Here is a 27,675-nt window from a genome sequence, read left to right on the forward strand (position 1 = left end):
TCCCTACATTTAATTTTTTTACTCAGTAATAGGTTCTTTTCAAAGTAAAATACTTGAGTCAAAATGTACTTAAGTTAAAGTTAAATTACCTATTCCCGAAACGACTTAAAAAATTACAAATTACTCACAACTACTGAATTATAGAAGGTACACTGTAAGAGTACATGTAATTTGTTAGTTTCCACTTCTGGTAGTAACAGCTGACACTGGAACATCCAAGTCTTTAGCCTCATTGATTTTACATTTGTCCATCTGGAGAGATTGTTGGAAACTAAGTGGTGTCTTTCTCTACTGATCAGAGAGTGGATTTACCAATGAGTAAAGCTTAAGCTGCCCACTGCACAAGCACGCGGTATTTACTACGTACTAAATTTTGCTTTAACAAAATTAATTCTTAATATCTCTTCTGTTTGCCAACAGAAATGGAAGCAGCTCTCCAGCCTGCAGCGGAGCCTCATCCTTTTCATCCTCATGCTTCTGTTTATTTGTGGACTTGCAGTCTATCCTACTGTTACTGAACATCTCAGAGGTAAGGCTCTTCAAACATGAAACCTTTAAAATAACTTCCTGACATGCCCCTAGAACAAGGTAGAAGAGGGCATTTACCTACACTCACAGGAAACTTTACACACAAGCATTAAAAACATTAAAGTAAAAACATTACATTCCAATATGGATTCCTCCATAGAAAATACAACTCCTGGTGTTAAGTCTAAGTCATATAAGCAAATTGTATTTACAGTCCAGTGTACAGTCACAACAACAACCCTTATCACTTATTACTTCAGCGAAATAAACAGAATGTTACGTTTACAGTGTTCCCTTAAATTAAGAAATTTGATGGTGAAGGTTGATGTGCCTGTCAATCACACTGTAATAGTTAAAATGTTCTCTTGATGCTTATGAATGGTTAATAGTTACGGGAGTGGGGAGGCATGGTTAGAGCGTAACTGAACATGTTTTTATACATGTCATCATTTCACCAGCACTTTGTATGGGCCTTACAGATGGTGAACACAACACAGACAATCACAGCATCCAGAAGCCTGCCATTCCTCATGTGCTGGAAGAACCTGTCAAACAGGAGCAGCCATTGCTGCCTGAAAAACTACCCCAGGTTTTAATATTTGCTTTTTCTTCTGACAAAATTCACAGCGTGTCTAAAAGAAGTGATTAAAATGCTATGCATATGAGCAATCTTTCTGAATATGACAAGGAACATTGGCAAAGTAATTGTAATTGTCAAATGTCAGCATGTTGACAGTAGCACCAGAGAATTTTAGGTTATTATTCAGTTTAGCAACTGAAATCATACATGGCTTAATAAAATAGTAGATGACAAACCTGGTAGATGGTATTAGAAAGATTTTTGAAAAAAAAAAAGCCATTAATGGTAGCCCCAGTAATGATATAATTTGTCTACAGAGACATCAATACAACAAGAGAGGACCACCACTGCTTCAGAATCATTCTAAAAAAAAAGAAAACTCATCAGACACAGCAGCAGCCGGCAAGAAGGATGGGGAGAGGAAGAGGGAGGAGGGAGTTATCAGGTAAATGATGAAGTGTTATCACAACTAGAGTTGAGTTAGTCCATGTCTTTGTCTTATTGACATTTCACTGATGATTTCCAGCTGGCGCGGTTCAGTGATTGACACTGACCAAACCACGGAAGGAGCCAAGGACGCGAAAAAAGAAGATTCAGCGAAATTATCTAAAGAGATAGGTAGGGATTCAAATAAAAAAAATTCAAGCAAATCCATCAGTCACATGAACTTTATAGTGTGACAGAGTATGGTAGGCCTTTTGAGACTTCACAGATCTTGGGTGAATTGTGTTTTCCAGAAACTTCCTGGCCAAAAGCAGTACAAGAAGCCTTTAAACATGCGTGGAAGGGCTATAAAGAGTTTTCTTGGGGTCATGATGAACTGAGACCTGTCTCTAAATCCTACAACGAATGGTTTGGCCTTGGTTTGACGCTGATTGACTCACTGGACACCATGTGGATCATGGGACTTAGTGAAGGTAGATGTCTTAGAACTCTAAATATACTAGCAAACATTCTGGATGTTTAAAAGATTTTTTTGTAAAGAGTTGTTGTGTAAAATACTGACTGGCACCCATACAGCTTCCACCCACTTGACAAAGGTATTTCCTAAAACAATTAATACTAAGCTGTAAACAATTTAAAGTGTCTGTGGCCATTGTGCCTCTGTGTTTTGGCATTAGGGCTTCATAAAGTTAGCCAAAAGAGCTGCTGGTCAGTGTTACTGTTAGGAACCGGTTCGATTTGAGTGAATGGCATTGAGATTAGTCATACGGTCTAACGTAATGTTCCAGAATTTGAAGAAGCAAAAGCATGGGTGGCTACTGAGCTTTCATTCAACAAGAATGTGGATGTTAACCTCTTTGAGAGCACCATCCGTATCCTGGGAGGCCTCCTGAGCACCTACCACCTGACGAAAGATGAGCTTTTCCTGGACAAAGCTGTGAGTCACTGAACACTGTTCTATAGGAGAAACCGTAATATTTTAGACATGCTAAAAAATAATATATGGAGAGAACCGATTGCAGTTTTTGGATGATTTTGTAGGTGTGTTTTTTATTATACTGATTATAAAAGAGAAGTTGATAGTTGTCAGCTGCTTATAATAAATAAAATTAAATACATTTGAACTATATTGATCCCATATTTTGGAAATTCTTGTTATCCTGTTAACAGCAGGAGTGCTGTTAACAGGCTGCCCCCAGCAGGCACCATGCATGTGGTTCCTCTGGGAATCAAACCCAGGACTTCCGCAGCAGGCGTATTACCACTACATTATGGAACTGACATAAACTGACATATTATAGCTCATCTGAAAAATACCAGTAACCTGGTACATACATGTATAATTACTCAATAAAGATTTACAGTATGATACAAAACAGTTGCACACCTTATGTAACCCTAAGTCTAGACTTCACTTTTTCTATCTCTGACCTTACATGATCCTTTTTTTATCCTACTTTTACAGAAGGACATTGGCTCTAGACTGATGCCAGCCTTCAACACCCCATCTAAAATTCCCTATTCCGACGTGAACATTGGGAAGGGCATTGCCCATCCCCCTCGTTGGACCTCGGACAGTACTGTAGCTGAGGTTGCCAGCATCCAGCTGGAGTTCAGAGAACTCAGCCGTCTCACACAGGAACCACAGTACCAGGTAGTCACCTGATTCACTAAGTTTATACTTGAGACACACCTTCAAGATCGTGTCATACCATCTGTTTATTTAAAAAAAAAATGAAATTGTATAAATCCTACACCCTAAACAGTTTGGTGTGTGAAATTCCAGAATGTAGTAGCTGAGGTTATGGACAAGATCCACAAGCTGGGGGGTAAACTGGATGGTCTTGTGCCCATGTTCATCAACACAAACAACGGACAGTTCACCCATCAGGGCATCTTCACACTGGGAGCCAGAGCAGACAGCTACTATGAATATCTGCTGAAGCAGTGGATCCAGGGTGGCAAGAAAGAGGAGGGGTGAGGAGGACTGTGGTCACTTCTAAACACAAACAAATGACAATATGACAAATTGCAATTTAAACCCTGGCATCCTTGTCTGTGTTCAAGACTACTGCAGGACTATCTGCAGGCAATAGAAGGTGTAAAGAAGAACCTATTGCAGAAGTCATCACCTAATGGCCTTACTTTCGTTGGAGAGCTCTCACATGGACAGTTCAGCCCTAAAATGGTCAGTGGCCCTTAAACCAAGTGAACATTTATATAACTAGACAATTTTCTATACCTTTCAGCTCTTACTTTGGAATAAGTAACATTAGTCTTAAAAGTACTCTCTGGTTAACTGCAGAGTACTTGACCCTTGAGTCAAGGGTCTCAAACTCAATCAGTTAACAGGCTGAAAATTAAAATACAGTCCACTTTGGGAGCCAAACAGTATTGACAGTTGTTCAAGTCTAACACTGAGAATGCTCTAACCAGAAATATTAAACAGCAATAACTTTTTTCTCAACAGAACAAATAGAAAATTACCATGCATATAACATACACATGCATTATTGGATTACTGCATTGAACCAATCCAGTAAACATTAGTATGGACTCTATACAAGAGAGCATTTTAAGCTCTGGTGGGCCACATAAAATGGGCTGAGTTTGGTCTGCGGGCCTTGAGTTTGACATATGCGCTCTAAGTGGCTTTCACTTCATTGATACCCAATTTAAACCATAGAGCACTGCGCAATTAGGTAAGTTAAATAATTCTAATCATAAACTTCAATTTTTAATAACTATATATAATAATATTTTAACTTTTATTTTTACTGTCATTTTTAAAATGTCTTTCAGGAACAGAAACCAGCTTAATAACCAAACTCTCTTATCATGCATGTGTTTATAATAAACCCTAAGCTAAATGTCTGTGACCTTAGGACCATCTTGTATGTTTCCTGCCTGGAACTCTGGCCCTTGGTGCTCACAATGGTCTCCCTGCTGATCACATGGATTTGGCGAAGGAGCTGATGCAGACCTGCTACCAAATGTATGCCCAGATGGAGACAGGCCTGAGTCCAGAGATTGTCCACTTCAACATGCACCAGGGCAGCATCCGAGACATTGATGTGAAGGTGGAGTAGAAACGCAGTCTCCTATATACAGTACATACTTGGTAAAATTAGCTTAAAAGGGAATAAAAAACATACTGTATCTTAAATAATAAAAATGCAGAGATGCAATTAAGAGTATTTCACTATGCGTTTTTCATTTCAGCTTGCTGACAGACATAACCTGCTGCGTCCAGAGACTGTCGAGAGTCTTTTCTACCTTTACCGGTTAACCAAGGACCAGAAGTACCGGGAGTGGGGTTGGGAGATTCTTCAAAGCTTTAACAAGTTTACAAAGGTAAAATGTCAAATGTGGGATGTTGGTAGTATGTTTGACCAATTTTGACATAAAACACAGTATATACATTTTTTAACTTAAACGTAACTCTTTATCCATGGATATGTTTCATCATTTTGCAATTCTTGCAGCACTAATGGTTGCATTTTGAACAACAGTGAGGTGAAAGGTCATCATTCTTTGCAAGGCCCTATTATTACAGACCCATGTTAATGTTTGTTTCAGGTTTCCTCTGGTGGCTACACGTCCATTAATAATGTGCGGGACCCAGACTACCCCAGTCCTCGTGACAAGATGGAGAGCTTCTTCCTGGGAGAAACTCTCAAATACCTTTATCTGCTTTTCTCCGATGACCCCGACCTCATCAGCCTGGACAAGTACGTCTTCAACACTGAAGCTCACCCTCTGCCTATATGGCCCTCCACTGAGTGACACAAACACAGGTGAATTTTAACAGAATATGTGAACACAAAAACCAATATCTCAGGGTTGGTGTAACACCAACAAGTTTGGTTCCTTCTGTCTCAGTGAGCTGCCAAAACATCACTGAACATAGGTGGATATATGTCTTTAGTATGAATGAACAGATGTGGAGAGTGAAAAAAGTGTAGACAGATGAGTTGTGATGGTGTGTTCTGTGTTTTGGAGATTTCTGTTGTCTCCAACAGTCTGGTAACATCAGCAGTGTTAAACATGGCTCAAGAAAATGCCTAAAGTTGTTTTTATCAGGCGTCAAGAACCCAGAAAGTCAGAGCAACCGCTGAGGCAGAATCAAAAGATTCTGATATAAAACAAACATCTTATACCATATAATTTATATCAAATTAAATAATTTCTACCCAAAAGCAGTCTTAACTTGCGAATAATATGGTGTTGTTTTAAGAAGAGAACGCGATCGTCTCCAAATACAAAGCCAGGTGACGGTGTGAGACCTGTTGTGATTGAACCTGACTGCTGTCTGCTTCTAAGGATGGAATGATACTCTCAACTCACAATATTATGATTCATGATTCTTTGTTCCCGATAGGATTTTATTTTGAAACAAAATTAGACAAATTATAACCAAATACAATGATCCTTAATTTGTAATAACAAATGCAAAATTCCCTTACCACCTAGAATGGTCTTATGTACCTTATAGACTGAAATAGTTATCTTAAATATCAGAATAAAAAAAAGCACATTTCTTCACAGAAACACTGCACATCACCATTTTCCTCTTATTAGATGTCAAACTGTCAATATATTAAACAACAAAAAATATGAAAAAATATTACCTGGGAATACTTCCTTATTTTACAGAAAGACTGTAAAACAGTGTTTGTATCTGTGGAAGAAGTTCTTTCCACGTTATGTTTGAACACCCGGATGTCACTTAGGCTACTAGAGACTTGATTAAATAGCATATACCATCACTGAATGACTTGTTGAGATAATGCAACCTACTCCTTGATGTGTGATGCATTTGATATTTTAACCAAATTGACACGTTTTTCTATGGTTTTATTCACAATGTATCAATACATCCCTACTTCTCACTGTTTGAGCTCGGACATGGTCATGTGTTTGGTGACCTCACAGGGATGTGACAGCAAAGCTAATTACTCATGACATTGTATTTAGTTATTATTAAGTGTGGCTGGATGTATTTCCAGATGTTGAACCTCCTTAATAGGAGCAAGCATGTGCCAAAAGTCAATAAGGTTTTTTTTAGGTTACTGGATTATGGTCAGACTTCAGCAGGCCATGGCAGTCATTGTGAAGTGGAATTTAGTTTTGTTTTTGTTTTTTTTATTTGGACCATACCATTAAGAAAAACTTTGTGGGACGCATATTGATACGAGGTTAAAATCATACCACACGTGTTGTAGCCTGATATAAAAATACTATATTTGTTGACTCATGTTGCATTTGTGTTATCTAGAAAGAGCAGGGTGAATTGATTGTGTACCTTTTTTGTAACCACTAACTATCTTAGTGAAGCTGATTTAGTGTTGGCCTTTGCTTTAGTCGTTGAATTGCTGTCACCACCTGTTGATCTCTGAACAAGCTGCATCACAGGCCAGCCATGTCTGGACTGATGTGATGACCTTAACAATGACCTGTAGAGTTCATTATATTATTTTAGTATGTACTCTGGCCTCTGAATGGAGATGTGGTACTAGAAGTCTTTTAGTCTCTTAGTCTCTACAAACATCTGGATGCGCCGACATAAGCATCTTAAGACAATGTAAAGATAGTAAACTTTGGAGACAAAAAGTACCGGTAGGAATAAATATTAACATTAAGTCAAAGTAGCTCTCAGGTTTTTAGTAGATTTTCTTGCTTTATCTTTGCTGGATGTACACCTCTACAACATATGAGGTAAACAGAGAGACATTGTAAGAGAGGCATTTGTAAGAGAGGTATTAAAACAAGAAAAGAAGAACACAAAGGCCTCACATCATGTGGGAGCGACCTTACTTTAATCTGTGTTTGTACTTGCCTGAACCCTTAATTGGGAAAGAGGAAAGAAAAATGTGAGACATAGGATTAATACTAGGACTCTTAAATATTATTTTTCTCTTTATTTTTCTGTTTATTATTTATTTAGTAGGCATTGGCATTAAGATCTGCTTGGCAAGTACAGTAAGTCATTGTTGTTGGTGTCTGTAAGCAGGAAACAACTTTACACAGCAGCTGGAAACAGTGATATTTGTGGTGGTGCTGGTAGCCACCAAGTGAGAGATGAGGTCATGACCTGACTGTAGTGTTGCATTTGACTGTTTCAGTTCAGTATGACATAAATGCTGCAGCATCAATTTATAGCAGATGAACACAGCTGTTACTAAGTAGCAGATTGACTTCTAAACTGTGAATTCATTTTGAGTGCAGCAGCCAATTCTTACAATAACTCTTTTTTAATGCTTAGAAACTGCTTCTCATTAAATGTTTTTATTAGCATATGTATTCATGTGAGAGAGGTGTGATATTAAATTTGAATAAAAAATGTAATATATTGATTTTAGCATTAAGCCGTAGCTTAGGTATAAATGTGTTAAAAGAGTGAAATTGTGATGTTTGCTTAGATTTTGTAGTAATAGTAGCTGCTTTAAGTTGGGGTAGATAAGATTTTTTTTTTTTTTTGCCACGATTAATTTTAAATAATTTTGTCACCCTGACTGTTTAATATGAAAAAATAAAATAAGATGGTAAATAACAAACAATATCAGCAAAGGTCTACAGATGAAAATGACAAAATAAAAATATTCAGGCACATAAAACTTTACAAACCTAAATTTAGCTGCAGTTTAGTGGCAAGTATGGTTTTACTATATGACAGATGACTTTTGATGTCTTTTCTGCAAAGCAATCTAAAAATATTGGGCTATAAATGCAATAAAGCATGTGATGTGTGAATGGAGCGTTTTAGAAATATTGTCTGGTTTTCTGACCACTTATTAAGTGCCTGCGTCAGTTCATGGTCATCTGATGGGTATGACTCCTAAACAGCCATTATTCAAACAACAACATGTTATTGGTTGAAACATTTTAGACTAAAAATGACAAAACAATCATTAGGATTATAAAAGTGTATAAATAACTACACTACAAGACAAGAGATGGCTTTAAGAAACTAACAAAAGAACAAGAGTTATTGAAAAATCTATCTGCAAATTGATGACTGACGACTGTCTGTCATGACCCTGATCTTTCCTACCCCAGCTTTGAGAGCAGCTAGCTGTTCTGTCAGAACATGAAGCTGATAGTTCAAATGAATTTACATGACATTTGAGTTGAGACCAAACTTGTTTTATACTGTAATGTCTGTAATGGTTTTTTTTTTTCACTTGTGCCTTTAATGTTGATCCAGACAATATTCAACAGACCAACTAGTAACTGTCCACGGTTTTCACATTCTATTACGTTATGTTTTTGATTGTTTACTACAGTGTATATGGTAATTGTGATGGGATGTTTTTACGGTAATTTGAAAAAATGTATTCATATTTTTACAACAGTCCCTAGCAATCCTTAGGTCACTGTTGTGTACATATGTCAGCATAACTCCTGAGCCAAAGATATGCTGAACATCCAATAATAAGGCCTGCTTTTTATTAGAGCAATCAAAGCCATTGGTCCAAAGCCACTTTCAGGAAGAACTAACAGAAGATATTTTCAATGAATTTTATAACCAATGTGGATATTTGAGGACAGGTTTTAGAATTTTGTGTCTCTGCCGACTTGGCCCAACATGTTAATTAAAATCACAATGTAACAATGTAAAAGTTCAGTGTGTACCAGGACTTGAAACTGTAGGGTTTATCCCTGTGGTGCTATTTAGTTTAGTCACTGTGAATGCCTGACTTACCCAACACATTCACTGTTTTAGGGAAAAACGTAAGAATGTTATATCGACCAAAAATTAAGCCTGACGTATTATTGTTGGGAGGAATGAACATTGCTGTTGAAATATCACAAACATTTTTTAATCTAACGTTCAGATTTAATGAATCTGATTTAATGTTTTACCAAAATGTTGCCTCATATTTACCCAAAAGGTTGCTGAGGTTGCTTTGACATATGTTGCGATTTCACAGAAAGCAGATCAAGTTTATTATTAGTTTACATAAATATTATGTGTGGTGGAGAAATATGGAAACATAATATGTGACCAGGACCACTTCTCCCTCTCGGGGGATTTATTGTATTAAAGGTTTCTGACCATAGCAGGTCCAACAACGAATCTCATCTGAACATTCACCAACAAATCCCACATTCTGATACATGCTGATTCTGTTTATAGTCATAGACAAACGTGATGTTACATAATATTTGGCTCACATTCAGCTCGTAACCAGATAAACATGGTCATTTACCCAGGTCAACTGTTCTTGCATGTGCCTGTCTCCTGTCTTCTTTGGCGTTTTCCTGTTATTCTGAATTGGCCGTTACATATTACTTTAGCATATTTCTCCACCAAATAAGGGAATATATTTCCTCAGTATGTGATTAATAAAATGTTCTTATGTTCCCTGAATTCTGGAAACAGAGGTTAGAGTATATTTGACCACTAGAGGGCGTCTACAGCAGAATTTATTTTGGAAATAAGTCATTCTCAATAACGTTCATCCCTTGGCATCACATTAAACATCTTAAAGACCTTTTTAGGCTAGAACTAGTCATCTCCCTTCTCTCCTTTGGTTTAAGGTTGCGACCTTTCATTGCCTTAATGCTGTGATTATGAGACCTTTCAGATGTGGATCATGTAACAGCCATTTGTTCATGTCTTTTTGTATTGCATCTTTTGCTGAATATTTTTAAAGACTTTAAATAAAGACGTTTTATTGAACAATAAATTGATCATTATTTGTGTAAGGAAACAGTGACACTGACATTTTTGTAAACCTGTCATTAGGTTTACAAAGTGTATTAAATGTACTGCATGAAAAAATCATTTTAGATATTGACAGAAAAATAAGAGGAAATCAGCTGTAATTGTTTTCACAGAGACAACGAAAAGCATCACAGGACACAGAAAGGGACAAACTTTCAGAATATGAAAAATATCTAAAAGATTTAGTTTTGGCAGTGTTGATTAGTGGATATTTTCTGTGTGCTGGATTTGGAACTAAAATTCTGACACTACAAACAAAGCTGCTTTAATTTTTCCTTTGCAGGCATATTTAGTATGAACCCTTTCTTTCATATGACACATTTAAATCTAAATCTAGTTCAGTCTTATCAACTTATATTCCAAGTTGTGTATCACAAGGACAGCTGTATTCTTCTCCTCTCCATCTTCACCCACTCTGCGATGATGTCTGCTTCTGTCTTCCTGGCACTGAGCACTGACATTGGATCAGCATCGTTGTGTCCTCTGCATGTGTCAACATTAATAATAAAAAAGTCACACAAGTCACTGGTTTGGCAGTAAAACACTAAAGTGTCAGTGCAGAGAACAGCAGACGGTTCTACCTCAGATCCAGGTGATGGGCTCCTTCAGGAATGTTGATGGCTATCAGTGATGAGCTCAGCGTCTTTCGCACCTGAACAACAAGAGATCAGGTAAACCTTCCATTGTCAGGAGGGGATGCACCACTGAGTAAAATACAAACAAGCTCTAGTCTCACCCCTCCATTTGCCCAGGGGTCCAGATCTCCATTGGAGAAGATGATATTAGTGGCTGTGGAGAGAGCTGAACACAGTAGCAGAGCTCGTTAAAAAATGAAGGCACAAAATCTAGTTTCCTTACACTGCTGGGTTACTGCAGTGTGTCCAGCCTTGTGTCCAGAAGACAAGGATGGACGCCAGATGTTCGATTTTTATTACAAACTCATCTCATCTCCTCTTCAAAACAAAAGGCCTGTTCATTAGACACATTAACAAATATTCCTACCAAAATAAAATAAAATGTCATTTCCATTGCAGCATAAATACTCAAAATATACATTGGTTTTGTGCTTGTTGGAGGTAGAACAAATGCTGTTGTCTGTTCATTTTCTAAATGCTTATTTTCATGTATTATTTCTTTAGTAACAAGCCGTTCAGTCCAACTACGCCCCCAAACTATTGAAATGCGTAGTGTCTAGAGGCTAAAAATCAAAATGTTCTCTCTAAGAACATTTCAGTGCATCATTGTTGTGGTCTCAGATACACAAATTGGCAGCGAGCCACCATTTCTGTGGCATGGGGTTTGAATGTTATCTCCTTACCAAGGCTCAACACTGTGACGACTCCACTGCTCAGAACATCAGACTGGAACACCGTAGAACTTACCATCACCCCAGAACTGGACTTGAAACCAGTCTGGCCGTGGAACGACGGACCAACGTTTGAGACAGTAACGCTCACGCTCTTCACCAGTGAAGGTCATCGGAGGAAACATGTCAGTCACGTTGTTGCTCTCAAAGCACAAATTGACTTCTGTGCAGGCCTGGGGACAGGGACAGAAGGTCATAGGGTTTAGTCCCCATGTTGGAATAAAACAAATCAGACATTGACTGATAAATTCACACATTTTCACATAGTTTTCCGTTGTGTCAGTGAATTTGAAGTACCTGGTAGTCCCATGCCATGCTGTCAAAGCCCAGTCCACAGCCGGTGGGATCAGCACACTCCACGTACAGGCTGTACAGGTCAAAACACATCAATGCTCCAGTGGAATTATACAAAATCCCTGAAAGGGTGGAACACATACAGAAATAGAAATTGCTGACGCAGAACTTTCACACATCATACACTGAGCATACGTGATCCAATCTACATGATTTCTATCAGAGAGGAAACTGAAATATCACAGACCATCACACCGCTGTGTGGTGTTTAACACTATTCAACTTAGTTCTAATAACTTATTTTATTGTTTATTGTCTGTACTAAAGTTAATCAAAGGGCTGCACATTATGTGATGATGATGTATATGAATTAACACTGAGTTGGCGTAGAACTTACTGTTCCATCACTTTCTCCCAGTCGGCAGTCAATAGGCTCTTACTAAAACACTTGCTATAAAAATCCTTCAAAACATTCTTCATTATTAGGACATTAGGGGAGATAATTGTTGACATCTATTTAAAAAGACAAGTTGAATTTAATGAGGACATAGAAATGTTTTATTTTTCCAATGAAACCATGTTGATAGATTGGAAATGATGCTGGTATTAGTGAATGATCTTTGGTAGGTTAGCCCCAACATCCAAGTTATGAAGACATTAACACTGCACACTCAAGTATTTTAATTTATTTCTCACAAGTAGTACCTACATCCCAATATTCAACAATACCGTGCAGCCCTAATTATTTTATATATTTTTTGTTGCGTTACTTTTTATGGCTAGTGTTTAAATCTGTGGTTCTACTCTTCTCTCTAGTACACCGAGGTTGGGCCCGGTGAGCTAAACACTTTTGAACAAATTAAACTTTAACATATCTGAGCTAATTCATAAAGAGAAATGATAGCGATACTCACCGTTTTTACCATCCTATTGCGTTACATAACTCAGCGTACGTTTGTACATCCTGAATGTTTCATACACAGATGCAAAAATTAATTTGTACTAAATAATGACAGAGCCTTACATCTACCTAACGAGGAGCTGCCTGATCGTTTGACTATTCACAGGCAAAAACTTTGAGCTGAAATGTGTGGTCGTCTTCAACAGCTTCTGGGAGTTTGGTCCAACCTCTGACAGGTTGGCTGGAGTTGGAATTGTAGGGGTACTGTGGTGGTTGAGGAGGAATTATGGGGGAGAGGAGTTATTTAAATATGGTGCATTAGTTGCCATCCATCCTGTTCCACCACTGCCTTTTTCTGTATTTGACTTTGTCCTAAAGGGAGGTCAGAGGTGACGGGGCCTAGCAGTCGTGACGAGTGATCACAGCAGGGTTGTCTCCACTCTCTTTAAAGAAGTTCAGGATTTGCTTCTTCACAGACTGTTTCTCAGATTTCCTCTCACTGTCTTCAACATCTCCAGTCTGATTCTCCATGGCCAGTATTCTCCCAATCACATCATTCAGAGACTTAGTCCTCACTTTTGTCTTCTCATCCACAGCCTGCTTAGTCTTGCCAGAAGACTCCTTCAGCATTTGCTCCTGATGGCAGCCATCTTCAGCCTGTTTGCGTTGACCTGTCTCCGCCTCCTTCTTTTTATCTAATTCTGCGTTCAGATCCAGTAAGGCGATCTTTTTCTTAATCAGGGTGATCATTTTGATCTTCTCGTTGACACTTTGTATGTCTGCCTCAGGAGGGGAGCATTTGGCCATTTTCTCTGCAGCCTGAGCTTCGTTTGTCTCCGTATGCAGGGGAGCAGCAGTCAAAGGATGTGGGGACAACCCTGTTCCTGCTTCTGTTTTTTGTGAACACTGTCCTTCGTTGTTAACCACAGACTGGGTTTTCATTGTCATTACCATGTGGGATTTATTTTTCCAGGATGTTTTTTTGGGGCGGTAGTTGTAGTAGCGACCTTGGCTGTATGCTGGACCTCTGTAGCTACTGTAAATTGGACCTCTGTAGTTACTGTAAGCCTGACCTCTGTAGTTATTGTATCCAGGACCCCTGTAGCTACTGCTGAATGGACCTCTGAAGTTACTATAGGCAGGTCCACTGTATTTACCACATAAGGCACCTCTGTAGTTACTGTAACTAGAACCCCTGTAGTTACCATGGGCTGGACCTCTGTAGCTGCTTCTGCCTGGACCTCTGTAGCTACTCCGGGTCAGACCGCTGTAGTTTCTGTAGGTGGGACCTCTGTACCCATAGCCTGCCTGGACTTGGTAAGCATAGTCAGGAGGGACTTGGTAGGAATAGTCAGATGGGGCTTGGTAGATGTAGCCAGCTTGGTTCTGGTATGCGTATGCAGCAGGGTTCTGGTAAGTGTAGTCAGATGGGTTCTGGTATGTATAGCCACCTGGTACTTGGTAGGTGCAGCCAGGTGGTACTTGGTAGCTGCAACTGGCTGGAAACTGGTAAGTGCATCCAGTGGGATTTTGGTAGCTGTAGACAAAGTCTGCAGTCTGCGTGTTAGTTTCTGCAGCAAAAACATGTCCTCTATCCATAGAGTCCTGAGCTTCTTTTTTCACTTCATCCGACACAGCAGTTAATACGGACGGCTGAAGCTGAGACATTGACGTCCCCACATTGGTCTTTAGTGGACACTGTGTTTCAGATTCAGCCACAGACTGGTTTTCCATGTCCAGTGGACTTACTGCTTTAATAATGCGAGCAGAATGTGTTCGAAACAGAACAGCAGCTGAGTTTGTCGTCTCTTTTATCAAAGCCAACGAAAGCGACTTGTTCAAGCAACGTGTCTTGTTCAGGGATATCACTGATCAACCCTGAGGATGAGTGGTCTTCTCACTATTGTCCGGTGCACTGTGGAAAGTTGGAGAACAGGAATCTAATGGCCACTCTCTGTGTAGTGAGCTCAGACATCAAAGGTACAGGACATGTAAGGTACATGAAATCATTATGTCAGACACCTGACACTGATGATACCAACATGGTGGGGCTGCAGTGGAATGAAGTGACGCCTTCATTTAAATACTACGTTGACAGTTCTGAGGATGTTTGATCAGACTGTGGTCATCAGTGCTGTCATACATGCATGCTAAGGCAGCCATACTTGGCAAATGCCAAAAAACCAAATAAATGGATTAGCAGGGCTAGTGAGGTTGTAGAGTTTGACGATGGTGTCGATGGTCAGTTCAGTCTTAGACAGTGATTCCCATCCATTCCATGATATGCTGCCCAGCCACAGGAGCTACAAGAGCAACAGAAGTATTCCACCAAAGTGAACCAGAGGGCATCGCAAAACATTCCAGCCTGAAGTCATCAGATTCTTTTCCTCCTTCGAGTGTTTACATTGATACAGATAGGGCTCCATATACTTGTAACTATGATAACATCGACTTGTTTTTTTTCTTGTTTCTAAAGAAATATATTTTTATATCTACTTCTTGTACTACAGTGCATTTCACCTGCACATTCTAAAACAAAAAGGTGTTGGTAATTGGGATTCACCAACAACCTGTATTTTTTCAGTCTCAGATTTCTGAAGATACCACCTCAGCCATTGTTGAAGAAGCAAATATAAACAGACTAACAAATACTGTGTTAACAGTTCTTTACCAGCAGTGTTCTTGAGATTAGTGAGCAGGTTAGATCCACTCAGCATGGTTTCACACGCCACCTGAAAAATCAAAGTGACATCAGTGAGTGAACGACCGTTGACAACACTGAGGGCAGATCAAACAGCTTAGCTCACACACCTTGACAGGGTAGGCGGGCATGTTGCCCATGAAGTGAGTGGGGTAAGGATAATCCATCATGGCCATCATCGTGAAGGCGTTCCTCAGCAGTCCAAACAGCTGATGGATGTCCTGAGCAGATGACGGAGCCTTACAAAGATTGAACTCTGATTGGATGAGCCCATATTCTGGTGGAAACAGTAACATATTATATTTCACATGTTTTTAAAATAACAAAAATTCATTTTTTAGTACTTATATCACAGTGGAGGATTACTTCAAATACTTCAGACTTACAGAAGGAGTAACAGGGGCAGTCTGACTTTATATTATACAAGTAATGAAAAGTAATACTGTCTACATTTGTGTAATACACAACTTTGGAATTCATTATTGGATTTTCCAAAGAAGACCCAATGACAGACTTATGGTTATGATGCAGATGTACCTTGCTCCACAGCCAGCTCTTTGAGCTGATGAAAAGCTTCTCTCACAGCATCTCTGCACTTAGGGGAGACACTCTCAAAGTCCTTAACAAAGAAACAAATGTTGTTCCACAGTTATTTTTTACATGGAAATAAATGTCATTATTTTAAATTGTTTACTGAACTAATCGATACAACATATGTTGTGTACTCAGGTATAATTTGGAGATTTTGTTGTCATTATCAGACTGGGCTGGCCACAATGTAGCAGCAACAAGATCAGTTTATAGAATTTGCATGTGTATCTGGGTACTCCTCCCACATTTCCTCCCCCAGTCCAAAACCATGCAGGATTAGATGAATTGTTTACTTTATTGTACCACAAATATGAGTGAACATGTGACCGGTTATTTGTCTCTATATGTTTGACCTTATGATGACTGCAGGGATTTAATTTATATGGATGTTTGTTATGTTTAAGTATATTTTGACGTCCTTTACCATGAGGTCATGTCACAGGTCTACCATATAATTAATAGGTAAAAATGTGTTAATCAGGGTCAGGCTATTTCCTGCTTTTTTTACTGAGATCATAAAGGGCCTTAAGGAAAGAAGCCTGTGGTTGAATCATATCAACTACAGTTAAAATCATTAAACTGATGTCACAGAACAAAAAAACATGTAACAAACCTACAGCAGTAACATCTCTGAAGAACTGCCTGGGGTCTCCCAGTCCAGCAGTGGACAGGATGGGGGCACTGGCTGCGAGAGCTCCAGCCACTACATTTGGATACTTCAGCCTCATGTAGACTGACAGCATTCCACCATAACTGCAGAGAAAACACAAAAACATTTTCAGAGAGGGTCAGAGTGTTTATGTTGTTCACAGGCAACAGTGCATGTATTTATGGGGGAAGAAAACTGCAAACAAAGCTAATGTAAAGCTGCAACAATGTGTAAAACTCAGAGGACATGTCAGCTGCACTCTCAGATGTAAAAACAACTATGTTTAAAAAGTTGGCTCATTTCTGGTCACGACTGAACTGAGCAACTGAAAATGCAACAGAAAACTTGACAAAATGAAAGTATGATCGTCTGAAGGACTGTGTAACAACCAGTGTCAGATTTCCAACCTCAGTTCAGTCTGAAGGAGTTTAACGCATGAGATTTCCCATGAAATTTAGCATCTTTAGTTTTAGCATTATTTGTTTTATTAAAATGTTTTCTTCAAGAGAAAAATAAAATAAAAAATAACTTTAGTTAAATCATTAGACAAACATTTTAAACTGATTTCTGTATCAAGCACACAAATTATTAAACGATAATCATCACATTTTCTGTTAAAGCTGTGTGATGTTAATATTTAACTCTAGCATGAATAATAATATATATATATAAGTTTCTGCACTGTAGCTGTTTGTCAACTGCTCCTGTTTTTTTAATGACTACACAAAGCCAAACTGGGAACAGAGGAGATTTTACCTTCCACCAAACACTATGACGGGACACTGAGTGGCTGTCAGCTCTTTTTTCAGCTCTCTGATCATGATGCTGTAGTCGGCCAGGGCCTGCTCCACAGTCAACAGGCCAATCTGTGGGATGTTGAAGGAGTCTTTGCCAAATGGTAGAGATTTGCCATAGTACCTCTGAAAGAACATGAAAACAAATAATTTCTGTGTTTAAAAATGAATATCTTTTTCATTCACGTCAGAAATAATTTTTCATCTTTTCCACACATGCCCACTTCTCACATCTGTTCTGAAAATAGTAAATATAGAAAATATTTTTTTCCCTCCTTATTCTACACACTACTCATTCTAAAACAACCGTTCACTCTTCTGTCAATTTGTCCAAAACTCCACGCAGAAAACCGCAACAGTAACCAGCTGGATTACATCTGTGGGAACTTTCTTAATCATGTGGCTGGTCTTATAAGAGAAATGAGACTCATAAAGTGTGGAGAAATACAGGAACCGAAAATCAGCCGACCGCATGATTCACATGTCACATCTCTAAATATCTGCAATTGGAGAAGAAGGTGTCATTTCTTACATGTTCAGCAAATACGACTAAAGCTCTCTGCTGATTGGCCAACTCTAGGATGAATCCAGAGTTGAGGGCAAATTCCCAAATGTCTCCCTCGTTGCCAGTGTAGAAGAAAATAGGGCCGTGGCCTTTGTCCCAGTATTTATCTAAAAGAGGAGAAAACGTGACACATGGATGAAATACTTTCTCTAATGTTCCTCACTAGATTTGTGAGATGACACTGGCTTTACCTGTGATAAGGTATCGCTGGAGGAATGTTCTGTTTCCCATGCTGTTGAAGTTGAAGTGATCCATGGTCTGAGTGAAATACTTCTCTGTGAACGATGATGTTTTCTTAAATCCATAATGTTTTCCAAACTACAGGAATATGGATGCATTGGTCACTACATCGTATTTGTTACCTGAAAGCACGGGTCTGAAACTCATGGTAAGAACAGTGCCCCTCAATTTCATTGGTTTGCCACAATAGTCTCATCTTCTAGTAAAAATCTGCTTAACCTACGTATACCTATGTGAGGACCACATAAACATTTAGTAAAAAATGAATGTAATGTAATGTAATGTCCCTATAAAAATCCATTAGTACAGTAGACAGATTCGTAAGAGGACTAGTAGTTTTTAACATTGTCGTGGCGTTGAAACTGTACGTTGCAACAGTTAAAAACATAAAGTTGTTTCTAAATTTGCACCACGTCTTATTGTTAATTATTTCATTATAACAGCAGCGACTTAACCAGTTTTGTAAATCTTTACAATCACGCGCCGGTAAACGCCTGACAATTGTGAAAAAATTAATATAATTATTGAGAACAAACGGACAGCATATTTCTTAATATACTGCGTATTTATACTGGACGCGTTTGTAACAACACTCCAACTCGCCACGCTTTGTCATGCCTTACCGGAACAAAAGATTGTCAGCGAAAATAACCGTAAACGTATACTTTACCTTTGAAAAAGACAGTGAAAGCGCCTCGGCACAAAGCACAGCCGATGTCACCGCAAAGAAAAGCAATGTTTTACCCATATCGGTCCTTCTCAATTGGGTATAAAGTCAATAAACGCAGGAAAGTGATTCTCCCGGCTACGATCAGTACGCATGCGCTACTTGTGTTCGTCACATGATTTTTGTTGTGGCTCGTGCTATATTCAGGTGTGCCTCGTATTATTCAGTAAAATACAACGAGCCTAAACGTAAACCAAGATACTTTTTTTCTTAATACTACAATATTTTATTTATATAGAAACTTTTAGCTGTTGCCTGATCTTCGTAAATGTATTAGTGCCGGTTATGTCAACAACCCTGTCCTGTTGTAACTGAGTCGCACGATGGCACTAAAGAGCAATAACTGCAGCCATTTGTAGCAGGGAAACGACAAAGAGACTTGATGGAAAATGCTTTCGGTTTTAATGTTAGGTTACTGTCATAACTTGTAGTGTTGCGTGGAATTTAGATTAATTAGAATCATTGAAGGGTTTATGTGTGTGTATTACACACTGTGCAATATACAAGATGACCAGGTGCTGATGAAGTATTCAATCTAAATATTGTTTAAAAGAAAAATACAGTTTTAATTACTCAACACAAAAGTGGCAACAGAAACCCACAAATGAGATCAATAAGAACACATGAAAGAACGAATGAAATGTATGATGATCAGGCAAAAGACAAGAGAAAAACAGGAAGCACAGGAAGTGAAGCACAGGAAGTGACACAGGACAAAGATCACCAAAGGTGAATAAAAAACACGGGAGAACAGGAAGTCAGACAGAACTATATAAATTTGGACACAATATGTGAAATATAACATTATCAAATGTAAACAATAATAACTACCAAAAACATTTCAGTTACCAACCAGCCAACCGACTGACTTTTCTGACACTGTAGCCCAGTGTTTCTCTGTTTTCTTTTTTATAAGCTTTTTTCTTTCTTTCCTTCTTTATTTTCTTTTTGTATCTTGTCTGCAGATGTTCCTGTTCTGTAGGTGGTTAGTGGCCATTTTCTATTGGGTGTTGCTGATCCTGCTTATTCAGACCCACGTTTCCTCAGGATCTTCCCCCCAGGTCATTGTGACTGTTATTGTCCTGCCAAATCATGAAAATGTCTGCCTCAGAAGGACGTAATATGAAATTTGTATCTTTTTTTTCCACTACACTAGAAATGTGTGTCTTTTATTTGCATTTGGAATTGCATTTCTAATGCAAATATTCTAAAATACAACTTGGACTGCTGCTCAGCCAGCTCTAGCATAGATCTGTAAAGTTTTACTTTTTGTATTTTGAACTCAGCCTTTGCCAATTTCTTTTGATTCTGAGGTGTTGACTGTTTAACAATTCGTTTTAAGTCATTCCTCAATGATGTTAATCCCTGCATTGGCAATATTTGTTGAATAGTGACTGGACTTGTTTTTATATTGTAGTGTCTTAAGGGGAATTTTAATGTTGCAATATATTTGTAGTTGTATTTTGAGTACTTCAAAGTAGAAAGTGTGTACTATATGTTAAAATTTTGCCATGCAAACATCACTGTTTCAAGTACAAATAAATACAACAAGTTGGACAACTCAAGTCTACCTCTGGGCTTTTTTTTAAGCTGTATATGTACCAGTACAACAAGAAGATCACTGCTTCACTGGTTTCCATTTCTGTATGCAGTTTGCACGTTCTTCTCGTTGTTTGCGTGTTTTTTTCCCAAGTACTCGGGTTTCCTTTGTTAGCCCAAAAACATTCTCATTAGCGGATTAGGTTGATTGTACACTGACCATAGGTATGAATCTGAGTAAACTGTCTAAGATGTACCCCACACTGCCTGTTGACTCTTTGGATTGGCCCCAACACCCCATGACCCTGTAAAGGATTGAGCAGTAGATAATATTGATCAATTGGGTTACAATAAAAATGGTACCATCTTATATGCCATAATAGCAACCCTGAAATGGTATGCTACTGTATTAGTAAGATTATTTTCCATGTATTGAAACGTGATTTCCATACATGCTAATAAAGGCTAATATATGAATATGTGTTTGCTAATAAAGGCAAACACATATTCATATAGTTTATTTTCCAAAACTAGTGTCTGTTGTTTTGTCATTTTCATTTTTATCTCATGCAGCACAGCGTTCCTTTAGAATAATTTTGATGTGTTCTTTCTGTGTCTTCCAGAGTCTTTTGCTGCTATTTATAAGGCTGCAGACGAATGCCCAGATGAGAGTCGTCACAGAGTCCAGAGCAGACGGAAAATATGAACTGGGCGTCACTACTCCAGGAACCCAGTGAGGGGTGTGTGGGAAATCTTACAGAACTGTGTTATTCCAGGTATTTAGCTCATGCACGAAGGTGTCGTTCTGAAGCGGTGACTGTCTGTACAGACAAGGTCTGCTTTATACTCATAGACCTGTGCTCTAGGAACACTTTTCTCTCCCAGTAAGTTATCGGTTGAGGAGCTGTCTATTTATGAATAAGAAATAACATCCAACATTGGACATCTTTTCAACAACATACAGTACTCAAAAAAGGACTATACTAACTCTTATTCTGAAGTGACTAAACTGCCTGAATCAGTGAAAATGAATTTCACGCATACCCTGTGTACTTCCCTCATGATTCCCTAATACAACAGTTTGAAGGTTGATTTATAATCAGTTTAATGTATTAAAAAGACTTGTTGTAAATTGATGGTGCTGAAAATTACGTTATTCAGTCACCACTATTGTCATCTATCTGCCACAGATAGAATGACCTGAAAAGAACCACACCTGACAACGTTGTACTTTTTACTCACTGTGAGGGGGAGCAGAGAGACCAACAGTTTCACAGCGTTAGCTCACCTAAGTCCCAAAGTGTATGAGGACTGCAGCTCCTTTTATTGAGAAAGTTACATAAGTACTGAGCAGTTGTTTTTACATTATGTATGTACTCTTTGGGCAAAGTTCATCCGATTCCCATACTTGATGAGAAACAGACCTCATCCTTTATGGACCTACATTGTAAAAAACCTTTTAGGAGTACCTACTCCTGTCAAGTAGACCATTATTTAACACACTTAGATAACAGATTATGGTTCACCACACTAACTATAAATTCAATTTACATTTCCCTCCTGTTTATCAAAGTTAACACATCACAAGTTTGTCATCACAATGTCACTTCGAACAGATTTTCAACATTGGAATCGTACACGAGTGTCAACAATCTTCGCGTCACCATCAGGACCATTGTGGTCTGGGTCTTGTCCTGTTAGTCTTTGATAGTCGGTTTCAAAGATGAAAGCTGCGACTGCGTTCTCAAGGACTCGTTCTGCCATGTTTCTTATACAACAACATCCACAGAAAGCAAACAGTGCAATCACAATAATCAATGTGGTGAATATAGAGATTATTATCGTTTTCCATTTTCCAAACGTTTTATTTAACCAATCGTCTATTGGGTTTTCAATTCCATTGATGTTAGAAAAAATGTAAGAAACACTGAACACATGGAACTTGTGTGTTTATGCAGTCAGCCAAACCTCTTTGAAAAGCTCTTAATGTGGCAAGGTGTAAGGAAAAAATAAATCACTTGACTTGGACTGTGTTCAAAATACCAAACCTCAGTAAAAGAATGAAGCTTATTGTTCATTGTATACCTGTGGATGGATAGACATGCGAGGAGGGGCAGAGGATTCGTATTCAAATTTCACCTGTCCTTTCTAACCTCGCCTGCCCTGCAGTGCAGCCATGAATTGAGTTGATTGTGAGGAGCAGGAAATATTCAGGAGAAGTGAACCAAGAGTGCAGTCACTATATCCAACTTGGTGATACCTGTGTTGAATTTCTAGACCCTGTGGTTCTTTCAGCCATGGAAGCCTGGGCTAATTACAAACTAAGGACATTTTGAGGAAGGACTGAAGGGTCAGAAATGTGTGGGACTGGATGTGAAAAACCTGATAAAAGGTTTGAAGCTGTGTAATGTACAGCTACACCTTTGTTGCTCATAAAATGTTTAACTAGGTTTTCATAAGGACAAGTAACACAATGACATGACCTGGGGCAAGAAATGGCAAAAGTTTACTGTGGTGATCATACTGCTGAAAGGCTAAATGTATACAGCCAATATGTGTGGATTTTTGGAGGTTCACACTTTCAATTTCATGAAATCAAGACAAATTATTATCAGTAAGTGAACAGTTTTCAGGCCAACTGAGTGAAATTGTATGATAAAATGAATCACTGAATAGCCAAACTTTTCAGGTTTGGTCAAAATTAGCTTAACAATACTTGGCAACACCATCTGCAAATAGCAAAAATAGGCAGCGTTAGAAGTGAAGTATCAAAATAAAATGTAAAAAATACAGCCTAAACATTACTCTATGTTTGCCAAAAAAACTTAAGCTAAGAACATGTATCATTCCACTGGCATCTTTGGCCTGGAATCTTAAGAAGTAATATAACTGGGAACTGGGCTTTCTTGTTTCCTACTGAGACCATTCGGTATTTCAGTATTAGTATTCTTTTACATCATACTTTGTTTATAACAAGCATGAAAAATGTCAAAGTCTATTTGAGTGCTTCAGTTTCCATAGCTGTACATCATAATAACACTGAAGTGCTTGAGTCATTTGACACTCTACTGTGTTCCTTTAAGACCTTCTGCAATAGGCGACTTCAGCCAAACATACAGAAAGTGGATGCTGTGCATCCTGTGACCACCTGCTCCTGCAGGTGCATCTGCTCCTGCTCCAACACTACTACATCCTTGTCTCACATTACCTCTCTATTAACAATGACCAGGTCTAGTTTCAGCCAGTTGGACCACTACTCATCAACAACCCGGGCTGCAGTGTTTACAGTAGGAAATAATTGGTGAATAGTCGTTTAGAAAGGTTTAACACGATGCATATCGACTGTACATTTAGTTCATTAACAGTAGGGATTGATTGCCGTCAATTAATGGAGCGCAGCATAAATGTGGTAATTTTTCAAAACTAGCAGCAAATTGATATAGTTTTAGGATGGTTTGTTGGCAGATATTTGACACAGTTTGTTTGTATGATATTTAGACTGTCTAGATGAAAGGCTTTTACTGTTCATGGGCACATATGTAATAAGTCACATAATTTACCCAGGTGGAGAACTAGTTGGGCCTAATAGACATAAACCAAATAGACAGTTTGAAACTAAGGTAAGAGGACAGGTTTTTGTTAGTTTTTGTGTGTTTGTTTTCCATATATAACTCTAAATGATGGGCCTGGGGGAAGAGAGTCATTTTTTGTTTAAATAAATGGAGCAATAATCTCTCGAGCCCTACAGATCTGATCCTGTCACTAGGCCACATGTTGCAGGTCATGTTACTGTTAAGAAGTTGTTTATCTTCTTAAGATAAACAAAGAGAAATGAGAGATTATAAGTGTTCATGTACTTTTAAACCTTTGTCCTTCAGAAGAGAAAGACCAGGCCAAGTCCAAACAGCAAAGACAGTGAAACTGCAGAAGATACCAAAGAACACAATGTGCAGTTGTAGTAGAAATCAACGATAGAATGGTAAGTTAAAAATGTATCCACACAACATTAAAGTTGGCAAATACAATAACTAATCAAGAATGTATTTTGAAAAAAAAAAAAACAGATTGTAAAATGTACTAAAATATTTCAACTTGTGTCTACTGACATAATAAATAGCACTTTTTATCGTAGTGTGTAACATTTAGCCTTGATAGTTTGTAAAATATATTTTGTAAAACTACTTGTATAATGTCATTAAAACACAAAGGTTGATGTTGATTTAGAACAACACTTTAATATGTATTTCAGATCAGGCTGTTGGTTCAAAAATAATGGTATAAATAATAAAAAATTATCTATGGACACCAAATAAACTGACAGACAGATGACACCAGGTACACAGACTTAACGGGGTATGGAATAAAATTATTTTACCATATTTAAGATTAAAAATATAAATTAGGAAGTCAACCTTAGTCAATACACTGCTTTATTTCACCTTTTAATCAATTTGTACAAATTCCATGTCAGCCAAAAAAACAATGGAAACCTAAGGTTGAATGAAAACGTTTATGAACGGACGTAGCCTTGTTATGATATTGCGTTGGATTGTTGTTTTTCAAATAGCTTCTCTTCCAAACATCCGATCAGGATAGGGTCCACTTTTGGGTCAAATTTGTTTGCAAACCAGTGGCCGTAGTTGAGGAGCCAGCGAAGTTCAGCAGCTCCATAGATACAAACACTGCGCATGTGTGTTCCTGTGCACGCGGGATAAAGCTTCCCTTCTAAGTAGTTCCACTTCACAAGCCGTGTCTTACTGGTCAGATCTGTTATATCTGGGTCTGACCTTGGGATATGACCTGGTACCCCAGGCAACCTGACCAGTGTGGCCCAAAAGTGTTCATCTGGAGAGTATGTGTCAACAGACCACAGCAGAAGGTCCCTGGCGACTAGGCTGCTGCTGATGTAATTCACAAAGTCCCGAGACAGGACGAAATATGCACTGCCAATGAACATCTCCAAACCATGAGGAGGACCCGCTTTAGCCACGGAGGTCTTGACTGGAATGCGATTGTACTCGTAGGGCACGTTTCTCAGCTGGTGCTGGAAGAGGAAGCGTTGTTTCTTGAGTTCAGTGGGTCGACTGGTCTCCAGCATGTTACTGCCATTCAGTCGTGTTAACTCCGTCACTAACTCCGAGTTTGACTTCAGAGGGAAGTCCTGGCCACACATGTTGATAACATACTTCCACTTGACCTCTGACTTCAGCAGGTCAGAGAGGCAATTGAGGTCAGCGTAAAGCCTAGTGATGTGGGCATATTCTACAGACTCCAGTTTAGAGGTGATGAAGACATTGGGAATACAGCGCGCCAAGTTTTTCATGGTCCTAATGAAGGATGGAGATGACTTCTGATCATAGTGAAGGCAGTATATGTTGTGAGGCGCATAGATGGCATGAAGGATGCGCTCCACCATGGGTGCACTTTTGTGAACCACCAAGGAGTAAGCCAACGGGAAGCTCCGCTCTGCTTCTGTCACTGGAATATCATCATAAGCTCTGCTCTTAATAAAAGTGTGACAGTCTGAAGTTAAACTCTCGATGCGCTTGTCGTCCACGTCTACGATTGCTTTACGCCTAATCTCCAGGGCTTTGCCGACTTCTACAGGGTCCAGCTCATATATGGCGGTGCAGTTGATGTTGTACTTGTTGTGAAGCCTGGGTGTGTCGACGGTGATTCCATAAGGATCAATAAAGATACTGACCGTCAGGGTCACTTTGATGTAGACCAGCTTCAGTAAACAAACAGCCAGAAGACACATCAAAATCAGCAGGCACCTGTGTCTCAATCTATGTGTGTACTGAGAACATTGTCTTTTCATTCTGGAAGCAGAGAAACAATTGATTTGTTTAATGATTTTACAATCTGGTTGTTGCAAAAAATAACCTTAAATATTATTACAGCATCTTAATTCTTTAATCAACACAGTTAGCTGTAATTGAGTTTAATTATGATGAGGGTCCATTGATAAAATACATTTTAGTTTAAACCACTTACTCTCTTGTACATTAGAGCACACATTTATACAAATAAAATACAAATACAAGTTTTTATCATGGGGACAGTAAACTTCTGTACACTGAAGTTAATCTGTTTTATAGATTTTAAACTCCGTCTTAAGTTTATCAACAGCTGCTCCTGTGTCCTGTTGAGCTTCCTTTCTTTGCTATCTCAAAGCTGTTACTGATACTATTCTGGTGAGCTTGAAGACAATTCTGAGCTAACTTCTAGTTATATTAAAACTAACTTACTTAACTTTTACACATTTTTGCATTTTTTGTTGAGGTACAGTCTATGAAAGACGTTTTTTCAAGCAGTTTGAATTTGGGATGCCATACCTAACTGTTTTGTAGAAGTTTAATGTCTTTTTGTCATTTTGCTTACTGCCCAATCATTTTACTTTTTTACTGCAATGGTCCACTTTAGAACAAAGTTCTTTAATAAATATTAATGAATATATATATAGCTTTATGGTGTTGTCCTGGAGCGTGTCTTCTTCTCCCTGCTCCAACAGACTCCTCACACTCAGAGACATGTCATCAAAACCACGCCTGGTCCACAGACTTCCACTTGATAAAAAGAAGCATAAATTAGTTACAAGAAATACAAAACTAAACAAAAAACTAAACTAAAAAGTTATCACGTTGCGGCTCCTATCAACTAAATCCCTAGGTGTCATCGCGTACTGGAACGTAGACTGCAGTCCGGCTGCAGTTTACGTTCCAGAGTTGAGGGAACGACGGGCGACAGTCCGCCCACCAGCCCGTAGAGTCCACCCACACCTACTGTAGCAGCCTGTCACTCGTCAATCTTTAACCCAATCCATGATAAAAGCAGCTCGTAAATTAATGTTTTTGAAGCCCCGACACTAAAAAGAAGCAACAATGACACACATTGGTAGAAGTTTTAAACTACCTGCAGAGCCGTCGAACAGTTAGTTCAAACTGTACAGTAATATAGAGCCTCACGCCACCAGGGGGCCTTGCACCTGCAGTCCTGCTGTTTTTGTTTTGTTTTTTGTTTTT

At 38.6% G+C, this 27,675-nt stretch overlaps 3 protein-coding genes across 10 annotated transcripts in view; 1 reads left to right on the forward strand and 2 right to left on the reverse strand.

Moving 5' to 3' along the window:
- man1b1b (mannosidase, alpha, class 1B, member 1b) overlaps positions 1-10,241 on the forward strand; it is a 13,319-nt gene extending 3,078 nt beyond the window's left edge. For 3 of the 5 annotated variants that reach the window (XM_008335593.3, XM_017043289.2, XM_008335594.3), the window contains 12 exons: positions 421-529; positions 987-1,117; positions 1,426-1,553; positions 1,635-1,726; positions 1,846-2,025; positions 2,341-2,489; positions 3,018-3,206; positions 3,339-3,529; positions 3,620-3,740; positions 4,438-4,632; positions 4,775-4,906; positions 5,132-10,241. In XM_008335593.3, the coding sequence (XP_008333815.1) occupies positions 421-529; positions 987-1,117; positions 1,426-1,553; positions 1,635-1,726; positions 1,846-2,025; positions 2,341-2,489; positions 3,018-3,206; positions 3,339-3,529; positions 3,620-3,740; positions 4,438-4,632; positions 4,775-4,906; positions 5,132-5,338 (1,824 nt within the window). In that variant the 3' untranslated portion in view covers positions 5,339-10,241. The remainder of the gene's footprint in view (positions 1-420; positions 530-986; positions 1,118-1,425; positions 1,554-1,634; positions 1,727-1,845; positions 2,026-2,340; positions 2,490-3,017; positions 3,207-3,338; positions 3,530-3,619; positions 3,741-4,437; positions 4,633-4,774; positions 4,907-5,131) is intronic. The other 2 variants (XM_008335595.3, XM_017043292.2) reach the window with 1 other exon arrangement.
- Positions 10,242-10,364: 123 nt separating this feature from the next.
- Positions 10,365-19,212, reverse strand: dpp7 (dipeptidyl-peptidase 7). Of its 3 annotated transcripts, XM_008335597.3 has the most exons (14): positions 19,055-19,197; positions 18,507-18,613; positions 18,336-18,419; positions 18,112-18,251; positions 17,542-17,705; positions 16,754-16,889; positions 16,083-16,164; positions 15,656-15,822; positions 15,516-15,576; positions 11,947-12,065; positions 11,666-11,822; positions 11,020-11,084; positions 10,865-10,935; positions 10,365-10,766 (listed from the first exon to the last, which is right to left on the reverse strand). In XM_008335597.3, exons 2-14 carry the CDS (start codon positions 18,556-18,558, stop codon positions 10,655-10,657), a joined length of 1,410 nt encoding a protein of 469 aa, XP_008333819.1. In that variant the 5' UTR covers positions 18,559-18,613; positions 19,055-19,197; the 3' UTR covers positions 10,365-10,654. The 3 variants fall into 3 exon arrangements, with proteins under 3 accessions (XP_008333819.1, XP_008333818.1, XP_024908816.1); XM_008335596.3 differs by lacking the exon at positions 18,507-18,613 and having other exon boundaries at positions 18,336-18,462; positions 19,055-19,212; XM_025053048.1 differs by lacking the exon at positions 18,507-18,613 and having other exon boundaries at positions 19,055-19,191.
- A 2,888-nt stretch (positions 19,213-22,100) lies between these two features.
- gcnt4a (glucosaminyl (N-acetyl) transferase 4a) lies at positions 22,101-27,338 on the reverse strand. Of its 2 annotated transcripts, none has more exons than XM_008335601.2 (2): positions 27,114-27,338; positions 22,101-26,473 (listed from the first exon to the last, which is right to left on the reverse strand). In XM_008335601.2, exon 2 carries the CDS (start codon positions 26,469-26,471, stop codon positions 25,182-25,184), a length of 1,290 nt encoding a protein of 429 aa, XP_008333823.1. In that variant the 5' UTR covers positions 26,472-26,473; positions 27,114-27,338; the 3' UTR covers positions 22,101-25,181. The 2 variants fall into 2 exon arrangements, with proteins under 2 accessions (XP_008333823.1, XP_024909161.1); XM_025053393.1 differs by having other exon boundaries at positions 22,101-26,476; positions 27,117-27,337.
- Positions 27,339-27,675: the final 337 nt, after the last annotated feature.

This window comes from Cynoglossus semilaevis, chromosome Z (genome assembly GCF_000523025.1).
Source record: "Cynoglossus semilaevis isolate Cse_v1.0 chromosome Z, Cse_v1.0, whole genome shotgun sequence".
Taxonomy (NCBI): domain Eukaryota; kingdom Metazoa; phylum Chordata; class Actinopteri; order Pleuronectiformes; family Cynoglossidae; genus Cynoglossus; species Cynoglossus semilaevis.

What these genes read in the sequence shown, in the direction of transcription:
- dpp7 (XM_008335596.3), bottom strand. Translation starts at nt 19,132, where the DNA reads ATGGGTAAAACATTGCTTTTCTTTGCGGTGACATCGGCTGTGCTTTGT. An exon ending in TAGTCGTATTTGCTGAACAT is followed by an intron (nt 17,706 to 18,111) that starts GTAAGAAATGAC and finishes ATGTTCTTTCAG; the next exon opens with AGGTACTATGGCAAATCTCT. An exon ending in TAATCTCAAGAACACTGCTG is followed by an intron (nt 12,066 to 15,515) that starts GTAAAGAACTGT and finishes CCACCCTTTCAG; the next exon opens with GGATTTTGTATAATTCCACT.
- gcnt4a (XM_008335601.2), bottom strand. Translation starts at nt 26,471, where the DNA reads ATGAAAAGACAATGTTCTCAGTACACACATAGATTGAGACACAGGTGC.